Below are 12167 nucleotides of genomic sequence, written 5' to 3'. Positions count from 1 at the left end.
CACGCTGTATTCCCACCGGTGTACACCACGAATGTGCGCGCACTCCCCCCTCTTTCTCTCCCACCGGCGCGATTCTCCCGTGCGAGCCCTACGTGGCGCGGAGACAACGGAAAGGAGAGATAAAGACGGTCCCAATGGGCAGGCGAAACATTTAGTTGGAATATGGTACCTTTACAACCTTCCTGGATATATCTTCGTTCAAGCTGCACGGCAGCCCACAACCATTTCGTGATGCACAAGTCGGTCCAACCATCAGCCTTATTTGATAAATCTCGCATTTTACACGAAAACGCTCGACGCTCCTCTACATTCATCCACGAATTTCCTACAAAACCCACAAACGCCTCTTTTCTTCTTCGTCATTGTACCGCGTGAGACTGTTTGGCTCGAAGATACAAAACTGTAGAGTTATCCTGAAAGAAACGTGGGTATAGGGTGTAGAGAAGAACAACTCAGAGACCATTTTAATCATTAACGTCCGTTTTTATTGGATAATCAAAATGGTAACACTATAATTATAGCGACATTTTCTTCACAATTGTATTAAACGATTAATCTAAAACTTTTGTCACTTCTTCATCATCGGTATATCGTCGTCTTCTCGTTACGTCGGTAAAATTCATTTTTCTCAAGACGAAATTACAAATGAATCATCAACTTTTTTTTTTTTACTTTTCATCTTATTTATATATATATATATACATATATATATATATATTTATTTGTTCATTTAGTCATTCATTTATTTATCTATTCATAGAGATATTACGAGCATTTCGAATAAGATCGGTGACAAGTATATACTATAATTATTTTTGTATGCGTCGTAACAGAATTTCTCAATTAATCAAGGAAAGTGTCTGGAGGAAAAGCGAAGAACGATGCTCGATTCGGGATGTCGAATGTGTGGATATTTTCATCGGCAGACCTTGTAAAATATCACCAGTTTCTTTGTCTTTTTTCTCTTATTCATTTACTATATATAAATAGTACATCCCGAATCTGGCCTCTTCTCTTCGGTTCAACCGCCGAGCTTCCGTTGTCATCGATTGAGAAATTTTATTAGAAAATCATTAACGCGTTACAGTTTATTTATATGTATAGGTACACTTACGGTGTAGAATTGAGTCCCGGGAGTTCCGGGCTTTTTTTTCACAATCTAAAAATTAACAACGTCGACAGGACACGGAAACTGTCGTCGATCTCTAACTACGTCATTATTTATCTAGTCTCAGGCTTATCGTATTTTCTTGTTTACACGATCCACAAAGAGCCAACCTTAGGAGACATTTTTTATCCTTATAGAATGCCCATTATTGTAAAAAAACCAAGAATTCGCTCAATTTTCCAGTATATAATCGTCGGCTGTGTATAAATTTGACAAACTTTCGCTCTCGATAAAAATTCTATCGATTCGAGTAAGGGGGTTTACTGGACGCTTGGCCGAGAGTCTAATACATATATATATCGGTATTTATTATAAGGGAGGAAAAGAAAAAGTAAAACTTTCATCGAGCAATCACAAGTACACGCCTACTATTGCACTATAAAAAAAGCTATTGTAGAAAAATGCAAAGAGTGATTAGTAAATATACGTATTGCAAAGTGGGACACGTTTTCGAGACCTCTCGGTCTCCTTATATCATCGCAGTTACTTAATAATGCTGGTATTTATTTCTAAGTGTGATTGCCACCAGAACGAATCCATCTTTTTCCCTGGTCTCTCTCTCTCTCTCTCTCTCTCTCTCTCGAGTCCCCCAAAGTTGCATCCACGCGAATCTCGCAGCTTCAGCGCTCTTTCACAGGCGAATACTTTCTCTCTTATAGCTAACGACATATATATTTAAAAGTAGGTGAAAACAATGATAGTGTGTAGACAGTCAGGGCCTCGAGTGGACGCAGCTCTTTCCATCGATCTTCTTTCTTACATTTTTACGCCCCCTTCTCTCTACGCTTGTATGAAAAATTGAGCTAAAACGGTCGATAGAATTTGTGGCAGTGGATAGAAGAGAGACTAAATTAAAGCACGCGATATATTCCAAACAATACTTTTGATTTAATAGATAGTGCATACGAGAAGCTGCCTCTGTTTTTCCATGCAAATAGAGATTCAACCTTTCACTTAAAAAAAAAAAAAGAAAATAAAAAAGAGTTTAAACCATTATTGCAAATTGGCGCAACGAGACACCTTTCCCCTTTCTCCTATCCAACACACCGCTTCCTCTATCGAGCTTTAAAGCTCTAGAGCTTTGCGCTGCCTCCCATCTCTCGATAAATCGCTAAAAACTTGTCGATTAACTAGAAATTGTTAAAAAAAAGCGCACTGCTTGTGTGCGCGCACTATATATCGCTCATTCCTTTAAATTCGTTTGTTTATTGGTTTCTCCTTTGAGCACACACCAGGCTTTCTCACGAACGCTTCAATTGTTTCTCCAACTTGTCTCGATGATTGAACATTCTCGCACAATGGATGAATTTCTCGCGAGAAAAAATCAAACTACAAGCTATTAAATCAATTAGCAAAATAGGTATTTATTATTATTATAATTTTTTTTTAACGATTTTCTCCGTGACGAATGATTCCTACCGCGTGTAGAAGAGTGAAAGCTAGCTAATTATTTATTAAGTACGACGCTACAAATGGATAAGAGAAAAGTCGATGAGATTGATGAAAATAAGGAGGCACGACAGATGGAAAAGTTAAAAAGTTCGAATGATTATTCCCTTGGCGATGAAACTTTTGATTCGCCCAATGACAACGTTATATTGTTGTGGAATGTTCTCAAGCTGATCGTACCACCACAAGCTTATCTCTAACAAACCTTCCGTCGATACACATGAATTTTCCTAAGGTATACATAATAGCAACAACACAGCGATCTCTGCGCCCTAAGGAATCGAAGCTTATACAAATAACGGATGCGCGTTTCACTCGACCTCGTATCCCAACAAAATCACTGACGACTTGGCGCAAAACTCTCGAACATTTCCCCGATTATCAAGCAAATATCATATAACATCCATCAATGCTTCTACTCGTAATAATCATCTAAATTTCTCAACCTACCAACTATAGAAACACGCAACTTTTTACTCTAATTTTATTAACGTCGTCTGAAATTTATTTCCTTCATTTAGACATACTGATTTAATTACAGCAATATCGACGTTTGTATATATATACATATCACTATACGCTTAACGTTAAATCAGACTAAGTATAGAAATAATGAAATCGGTGGAAACGTTCACTGTTTTTGAGGCAAATCGACAGCTTATCAATAGCAGTAACGTAGTATTAAACCGTTGTGGAGCTTTGGGCCTCAACGTCTCAAGCTTAGCCAACGATAAAACATTCCTTAGAACGGTACGATTGTTTAAACGCGTCCATGTACGCCGCCGCCGCGACACATGGACACACTGCGATACACACACGCGGGGCTCTCATTGAAATCTACTTGTGAAAACGCAATCGTTACACTCTCCATTCTTATCACAAAGACTACGGATTATTCCCTAATAAAATGCTTCGTGTGATATACAAATTATTACAGTTTTAAGTACAAATTTCATGTCCACGATTAAAACAGTTAATCTTAATCCTACTAATCACAAAATTATTTCCCATTGATTTTCATAGCCAATGTACGTATCGTACGCATAGGTTTACAAATGTTTTTTACGTGTATTAAATTCCCTAGAACAATTCTCTCAATAGGATCAACCGGATTTGCGCACATGTGTTTTTATTCTTACTATATTCGCAGTATTTACAGTTTCTTGATAGTATTTATCGTGAATAGGAATTTTGTGGAGTAACGTGAATTTCTGACAGAATTTAAACGATTTCTTTTAGGAATATATCCTTAAATGAAGCAGCGAGGTACCAGAATCCTTTGACCAAGCAAAGATACATGCAAGATATGGAAAGAAACCTGTAGAGAACGTACAGAGGCGTCGAGCAAATTATATTGCCGCCCGAGGACCGTTATCCCGCGTATATCTGCTTCTTCTTCTTCTTCTTCACGCCTTACGTAAGTCGGGAATTAAAGAAAAGGTGTCTGCTGCTTTCAGCCCAAACCGCTATTGAATCCGGTCTTACACGTAGTCCGTACAGTAATCGAAAATGATTCCTCTCTACGCACGGTCTTCTGTCTCACCTTACACACCGATCAGTTATATATATATATATATATATATATATATATATATAATAGACACGAGCGCGAAAAATTCTCTCGCAAGATTTCCGCGGTAATAATTGCGAGAACGGAAGAAGATAAATTCTTCAGCATCGAAGAAACTTCTCCTTTAATTTTGTTCAGGTGTTCGGAGAGGCGAGTGATTTGTATAGGCGAGTTTAGAGCGGTTCGAGTGGAAAGATTTTAGCCGACTGTATACAGGGCCGTGAATAGAGAGCAAGAGAGATTTTGCGAGGCAATTGCGTGTGCGAGAGGGGCGCTGGTAGGCAACGGGACGAAACGTCGAATTCGTTCCAATATGTCACTGCATGCCTCGTTCGCGTACGGTATTCCATATTCTTTGACCATCTCGCGTGTGAAAATGACGACGTTCGACTCTGTGGCTGCTCGCGGACGTGTTTAGCGCAGAAACAAAAGGTGAAATGAATAGAAGCTATGCGTGTGGAAAGAGAAGAGGCCGGTATAGGGAACGAATCGGACAAACCGAGGCAAACGTTCATTCACCGATACTCGCTCCTTCGACATTCCTATTTCCGACGTTTTCCAATTAAATCATAGAAATATCGATCGAATTACACTTTCTTACGTACGTGGTGCATGGTTATATACGTAGAAGGGGCGCGCGCGACAAATCCAGTCACGATGAATGACCTCTGCGGATAAAAATCAGCCTATGAATGTAATATAACTTGTGTAAAAACTTTATGCAATTATCCTTTTATCTTCTCTCCATGAAATACTACTTTATTCCTTTGTCAGTTTTCCCTCTGTGTTCCCTTCTTTCCTCAGTTTTTCTCGTTTCGCTTATCTGTCGCCGGATTTACCAAACTCGTTTATTCGGGCAAGATTTGTGTATTTGAGAATGAGAAGCAATAACAGCAAGAATATTCGTATCGTAGAATAATTCTGCGCACGCATAATTGTTTTTAAATAGAACAACGATCGAGATACACATTTGGCTCGTTTCATTCTCCTGATTGTTAAAGTCAATTTTTTCTAAAAAAAACTGTTACCTCCATTCTTGTGTGTATAAGATAAATTTATTAAACAATATAATAAGGGTTTCTCAAATACTGATAAAACGCACAATAGAAATAAAATAGTATAAAAATAACAGATTTGAAAATAAAATAGTAATCAGCATAGAAGCGTACAACAGTGTAGAAGTCTCATAGATTCGTGAGAAATGTTGTAAAAGAATCATAAAATGAATGCAGTAGCTAGATCATACATTGTACAAAGCAATGGAGCAAAAAAGTATCGCGATTCTTCATTTTACAAAATATAAAATGTGGTATGTCTGTTGAAATAAATACTGAGAGAACAAAAAATATATATAAAAGATCTAAATAAAAGGTATATCTTAATCCTTCGTCAAAATATTGATGCAAACATATCCGAGATACAAATAAATCGAGTCAAAAAATATCATGCGCAGGCCGTGATCGGCAACAACGTCTTACGGTATAATCGGGAGGTATAGGGACTGATACGATCGTCTCCTCCGACCCGCCAAAACGAGAAAGACTGGCTGATTAATTTTGCAAGAAAGCCGCCCCAGCATAGAATGCCCATCGTGCTCGAGCCTTTCGAAGAATAACGAAACTCTTTATGGAGCAACACGCACGCTCACACACCCTACTAATTTACACAGCATCTCCCTCGAGAAACGTACGGCGTCCTTACTGCTACTCATTGCATCTCCCCCCCCCCCCTCCCCCCCTCTTTCTCCCCATAGCTCTTTGAATTAGAAAAATACCTAAGCGAGAGCACGGGCTCGCGCGGAATTCTCGAACTTACTCTGTTAACGATTCGTTTTCGTGCGTGAAATTGCACGAAGGCGAATGATGTTGGGACTCCGTCGCCGCGGCGGAGCCAGTTTGTCGATAGGTCTTAGTCGCTGGTCGTGTGGCGCAGTAAATCCTGGACGTTGAGGATTTTCTCGCGCGAAAAATCCGTCTCATCCGAGGCCGGACCACTGCATGAAGTCTGGAACCTCGCGAACCGGCACGTCCCTCGCCAATGCCTTCACCCTCAAATTCCGGTCCTCCGTCAGTAAGACTACGTCCCTCCGTAGACGTCTCGGTTGACCTTCTTCTGGTTAAAAAGTGCGAGAAAGAGAGTGTTGAGGATTTCGATTAAAATCAGACGATGACATTCGTCTATGGGGGGGGGGGGGGGGAAGTGTTGGAGAAGAATCGGTGGCAAAATTAAGGGGTTTTCGTTCTTACCGGCTGAGGCGGACTCTTTGCTGCTGGGTCTGCAGAGACTCAGGCAAGTGGCCAGGATCCTGTCGTCGTTCTTCGTCAAGCCGTCCTGTGAGAGAGAGAGAGAGAAAAAAAAGACACGACCGGTTTATTATTATTCCGATTAGAATTTTCCGTGGAAAATACGAGTCATAGGAATTCTAAGCAATGAACGTGCGGTGGGATTTATCGCGGCTTCGACAGATGGAGGTTTTCTCATAGAATTTACTAGTTCCATTGGTGTACTGAACATATTACAGCTGAGATAAGTGCTGGAAAGAGTGCCGATATACCCCGAGAAGAATTTATCGGCGGGGGTTCTGGGATACTCGACTCCTTATCATAGAATTTGCGCTTGAACGAGCACCAACCGATCTTGCTTAGTTTTTCTCGCGATCCTCGACACTCTTTCCTCTTCTTCTTCCACTAGCCTCCTCCTAGGCTCGGGCGTCCCGTTTTCACGGTTAACGTCATTTTTCATCGATATTCGTGCTTGGATGCTTATATTGTATTCTTTAGGAGCAATCTTCCCTACGAACCTTGTCTCCGTTCTCCTCGACGGTGAACGTGCTGGATGTCAGGATGGTTCCTCTGGTGGTCAAGCACCGGATCGCTGGATTTCGACTCCTGGCAAAGATTAGTCCATTCTTGGCACTCTCGGCTACCTTGGCCACGTGTTCCGGATCCAAACTAGCCCGTGACATGGGAGGACAGTCCCTGGAATCTGCTCCCTTGGCCAAACCCTCCAACTCGTTCAGGACTGTGCAATGAAAACGTGTTTGAAATCGTTAATTGATCGTTGCAAAATTACACGTGGCTCGCCGCTTGTCTCTTAAATTTAAGAAGCTCCATATTTGCGCTTTTTGCTATAAAAAGTTTTATCGAATTTTTACCACCTAAATGAAGAGTAATTTGCTGGAAAACGTTTTATATGCGTGTATAAAATATAAGGAGCTAAAGAGCCATAATAAATTCTGAGAAAGCACAGTGGTCGTGATTTCACTGCCTTGAAAGGATCGTTATTGGTTTTATGCGTCGAAATACTACCCCCTTCCCCTTAATGCTGCTCAAAGGTATCATAACTTAATTGGTATTCGAGAGCTATTGTTAGGGAAACAGGGCACATTATAACGGTTCTTTCAAATACTGTTAACCATTTTCGGCCGTTTTCGGAGGGTTGGAAAATTTCAATGTGACTTAAGGAGAAAGAGGTAGAAGGGGGAGAGGGGCAATTTAGTCGAGGGATATAGAATACTTTTGGAGAACCTCCGTTAGTCCGTAGAAGAGCACAGTCGTGAAGGGACGACTCGATGTCGAGTCCCGGTAGAAAATTGAAATAAACGTGAAAATATTTTCTTTGCTGTCAGTATAGATAGAGATTAACCATCTTAACACGAGATGTATCTTCCGATATTAATCTCTTACTACCTACTGATACAAAGAGTCGTATCGCAAAGCTCGTGCACCACACCAAAAGGATTTAACGGTGAATGTATTCACATAAAAAAGTGTCCACGACACATGGATATTTTGCGAAAATCGAGGCCCATTTCAAACGAGGAGATGAACTTTCTGAAAAGTTCTCACTGCGGATTCGTGGGAAGGTTTCCACTGGTTTGTTGCCAAATTAAGAAGATGGAATCGTCGGTGGTTCGGGTGGACGAGGACGAGGAAAGCATCGTCGAGCCACCAGACGTCTCGGATCATCCGAATTTAGCTCTGTTGGATCACGAGGAGTGCGGACAAATGACGGTACCAAAGATCATGGGCGGCAATAGAGCTGGTCTCTTCGAATATCCTTGGATGGCCTTGATCGCTTACGATATTAAGAAACGAGGGAACCAGTTCAAATGCGGTGGAACGATCATCAACAGAAGGTACATCCTTACCGCCGCCCATTGCGTCACTGGGCTACCAGAGAACATGTCGGTGGCTGGGGTGCGAATCGGGGACCACAATTTGGGCACCGAGTGCGACTGCGACGTGGACATGAACAACGAGATAGTCGTTTGTGCCGAAAAGTATCAGGATTATAGGATCGAGAACGTCCATTTTCATCCAGAGTACACCACATCCACGATACACAACGACATAGCTCTGATTCGATTGGACAGGAATGCCAACCTTACTGTGAAAAATGCAAAACCCATTTGCTTGCCAATTGGTACCGGCTCGGCTATCCCGGGGAAGAGGATGACGGTAACCGGCTGGGGATCTACGGAAGAGGGTCCTCGAAGTCAGTACTTGTTACACGTATCAATGTTACCGTTGGAGAACAAAGAGTGCAGGCAAATTTATCAAAATGTCACTCTGATCTGGCAGAAGCAAATGTGCGTCGGAGGCGAAGCTGGAAAGGACTCGTGTCTTGGCGACAGCGGGGGCCCTCTTCAAGCGCCAGGAATTTATTACAATAAACGTTATAAATATATGCAATATGGGATTGTGAGCTTTGGGCCAGGAAGTTGTGGCAAGGAGGGATTTCCTGGTGTTTACACCAGGGTCGTTTACTATTTGGACTGGATTCTGGATACTATTAGACCGTAGAAGTATTCTCCTTAGAGACTTTTCTAATATATGTATAGTATATATTGTGTACATATATATGTGCAACGTTTTATAGGTCTTGTTCGATTAAATCTACACCGTAATACGGAAGAGTCTTATTGATTTATTATTACTCGAGTGTGGGAATCGCAACACGATACGCGTCAAGACTCACGCTTCTCTTATAATCGCCACGTCTCTCGGATATTCCATTTAATCCTCACCATTCATTTCCCTTTTATGTCGTGTCTCTCGAATAAACTCGTTTATTTCAATCGAGATCGGGTATATGTGTATTCCCCGAGGAAGCAGTACCAATTCTCAGCTACGCACGACCAGTCGGAGATTCAATTATTATAATTTTTTTGGAAAATCGTTTGTTAGTCGCTAGTGAAAGAAATTGACGGAAAGACAGCAACGCTGCGTAAATTTGAAGACGAAAGCTCGCGGGTCATCGGAAAGGTTGCTATGGTATAAATCTCGCGTGATGAACGTAAGACGTCCGAGGGAGAACGATAAAGGAAACAAGTTGGTCTTGGGATGAAACTAACACCGAGTAGGAAGCGCGCAAGGTGAAAAATGGTACGCGTGTTTGCGTGGCGGAAGTGAGCAGCGTAAAAAATGGCTTTGCTCGCCAACAAAACGTAGGGATACTTCATCCGCAGTGGGGATTTAACCAACTTCTATGAGGTTTCGGACGAAATCCTGCGATGATAAATGTTTGCTGGAAAAGGGAGTTTAGAGGGTTAAGGGTGATCGGAATTCTCCAATCTCTCACTCACACTGGCTTAGTTCTTCGCGTCAAAGCGAGAGGAAACGAAAGAAGAGCCTCCGACAGAGCTACTCCAATCTATATATATATATATATATATATATATATGCAATTAAACGGGCAGACTTTTTACACGAAATGTCGAAAATTCAATTATCGTCGGAAATTCGTGTCCTTATAGGAGGATTCGGTGGGATGGCATTCCGACGACGAGTAAATAATCCATTGGGCATAAACGTCGCGTCATATTTATTACCGAGTATCGCGGTATTTTTCGCGCATACAACCGATTATGTATATATATACTTTTATTGAAATTTCCATCTGGAGGCTCGCCGTAAAGAAAAAAAGGTCTCGTCGGAGGAGCGCGTTTAACGAGATAGGAGCAATAAAGCTCGACGAGGGAAGAAAAGAGACGGAAAGAATAAGAGTTTCACGGCGGAATGTTGATGGAAAGAAGGTCCGAGCGAGGAGGTAATGCAAAAATACGTGGAAGAAGAAGAGTGTCGGGGCGAAACAGCAACAAGTGGATGGTTGCAAAAGTGAAATTAAGGACTCGAGTGGACTCTCTCGGGATATCGAGGGAAATTATCCGAGTGGCGATGGTCGTGATGATGCGGATCGATCTCGGGGCCAGCGGAGCCTCGAATAGTCGAGTCCTTGTCAGCGCGAATGGCCAACTTCTCACGGCATAAACCGGGCATAATCGCGATGACCCAATGAGTCTAGCCATAGAACCGACCAAACCGCGGCGTATCTATTATCCGTTGATTCATTGGCCATCAACGCGCTCTTTAGAAACTATAATCTTCCTCGCGGAGAGAATCTTGTTACTTTCAGGCGAATCAGTTGCTGGAAATAAAATTATTCACGTTTGGCGCGCGCGAGAGTTGGCCTGCAGTGCTCGCTGATTAAAAGGTTTAAGGAGACTCTTGCGGCGGCGGCGGCGGCGGCGGCGGCGGCGGCGGAGATGGGCTGGCGATACCGTTGCTTCAGCAGTCGTTAGATTCGAAGGTGGAAACGATGCGGGAGGTGCGAGAGCGCGCCTCTCTCGAGCCTCGCTCGTTATTTATCGCCGATTATTTTGCCTTCTTTTCGCGCAAGCTATTATTTTCGGACTGCCCCTCGCCGGAATAATCCATGAGCCTTGGTTGAAAAATGTGCCTCGAGGTCAAAGGTCGCGACGGATAGCCAAATGCCCGCGCGGACCCTCGAATATCGAGTTGCGTGGAGGAAGAGGGCAATAAGGCGAACGGGACGATGATGAGGTATGGAAGAGAGCGGTGTGCGTGCTGGAAAACCGGAAGAGAGAAAGGAAAACTCTATACTTACCAACTAGTGGTATCATCAGTGTGTAGACTGGTTGTACACCTGCTACGGCCTTGGTGATAGTCTGCAGCTGTGGCAAGTAGTCGATGAAACAATTGGTATCCGGTACCAGTTGTCTTGGTTTCACCTCCATCTCCACCGAAATGGACGATTTTTGCAGAATTGCCTGCAATCACACGGAAATATCCAATTAAATATATCGGTGAAGAACTTGCACGTTTAAGACAATTTCTTTCGATCCACGAGGAAGGGGTGGAAAATTCGGGGGTGTTTCTCCAAACGATTGGTTACTTTTCCATTGTGTCGAGAGGTCAATGGAAAGCAGAAGAGGAAGAAATAAACGCGAGGAATTCTGTGCGAAGCTAATTGCTCGTGGGAGTAACAGACGCGGAATGCTAAAGCGTCGTCGGTGGGTCGCCCGAGCTCTGTCTACTCGCATGTGCAAATGTCACGCACGTGCTGTCGCCCTCCAAGAGTTTTCATTCCTCTCGTTCTCCGCTACGCATCACCACGCTCCAAACATTTTACTCTCCATTCCCATTCTAAATAGCCCTATACCACTACTGCTCTATGCGTCAACTGTGCAAAGCGAGCCTCCAATTACCACTCTCCTTGCACTTCCCTGCATAATCAACCTTCCTTCGAGATAATCGTATTTTCTCGAAATTGCAAAATACACTCGTCGCCGACCCTACTACGCGTGTTCCCGATGGAATAAATAATCCCTATGGAAAGAAGAATCCAATTTGCACGTTCTCAATTATACCATCTCCCTCCATCTCGCGCACGCGTGTCACACAGACTAATGGAGCATTCACGCGCCCACGCATCGACTTATGAATGAACAGCAACGGACACACCTGCTTCGACATTCTGCTGACACAAGTGTACTCGCGAGCATATACTCGCCAAGGTGTCCGCTCCTCGCGGTTTCGCTGGTCTCCCTCTGCTGTAATACCAGGGATTAATTACTTTGTCAAAAAAATTGCCTTATTCCCACCCCCTAATAACGCGATGTAGCAAGAACAAAATTACGGATCGTTGCTACGCGTGGATCGATTGAAATTTCGCAAG

The 12167-nt window shown here is 42.7% G+C and overlaps 2 protein-coding genes and 1 long non-coding RNA gene across 6 annotated transcripts in view; 2 read left to right on the top strand and 1 right to left on the bottom strand.

Annotated features, from left to right (window-relative positions):
- The window catches only part of LOC136777029 (uncharacterized), a 212350-nt gene that overhangs the window by 110374 nt on the left and 89809 nt on the right, over nt 1–12167 (top strand). The gene's annotated exons all lie outside the window — the stretch shown is intronic.
- Nucleotides 5937–12167, bottom strand: part of LOC136777022 (telomerase-binding protein EST1A-like) — a 78389-nt gene continuing 72158 nt past the window's right edge. For 3 of the 4 annotated variants that reach the window (XM_066733034.1, XM_066733033.1, XM_066733032.1), the window contains 4 exons: nt 11097–11259; nt 6988–7208; nt 6434–6518; nt 5937–6299 (listed from right to left, as the gene is read on the bottom strand). In XM_066733034.1, the coding sequence (XP_066589131.1) occupies nt 6163–6299; nt 6434–6518; nt 6988–7208; nt 11097–11259 (606 nt within the window). In that variant the 3' untranslated portion in view covers nt 5937–6162. The remainder of the gene's footprint in view (nt 6300–6433; nt 6519–6987; nt 7209–11096; nt 11260–12167) is intronic. The other variant, XM_066733031.1, reaches the window with a different exon arrangement.
- Nucleotides 7847–8992, top strand: LOC136777237 (CLIP domain-containing serine protease B4-like). Its single transcript, XM_066733404.1, has one exon. The coding sequence runs from the start codon at nt 7847–7849 to the stop codon at nt 8990–8992; it is 1146 nt and encodes a 381-aa protein (XP_066589501.1).

The sequence above is a fragment of the Prorops nasuta genome, unplaced genomic scaffold (genome assembly GCF_024137725.1).
Source record: "Prorops nasuta isolate Cenicafe-Biocafe unplaced genomic scaffold, Cenicafe_Pnas_1.2 PNAS00010, whole genome shotgun sequence".
In the NCBI taxonomy this organism is placed as follows: Eukaryota; Metazoa; Arthropoda; class Insecta; order Hymenoptera; family Bethylidae; genus Prorops; species Prorops nasuta.
This window is presented reverse-complemented; position numbering and strand designations above follow the sequence as displayed.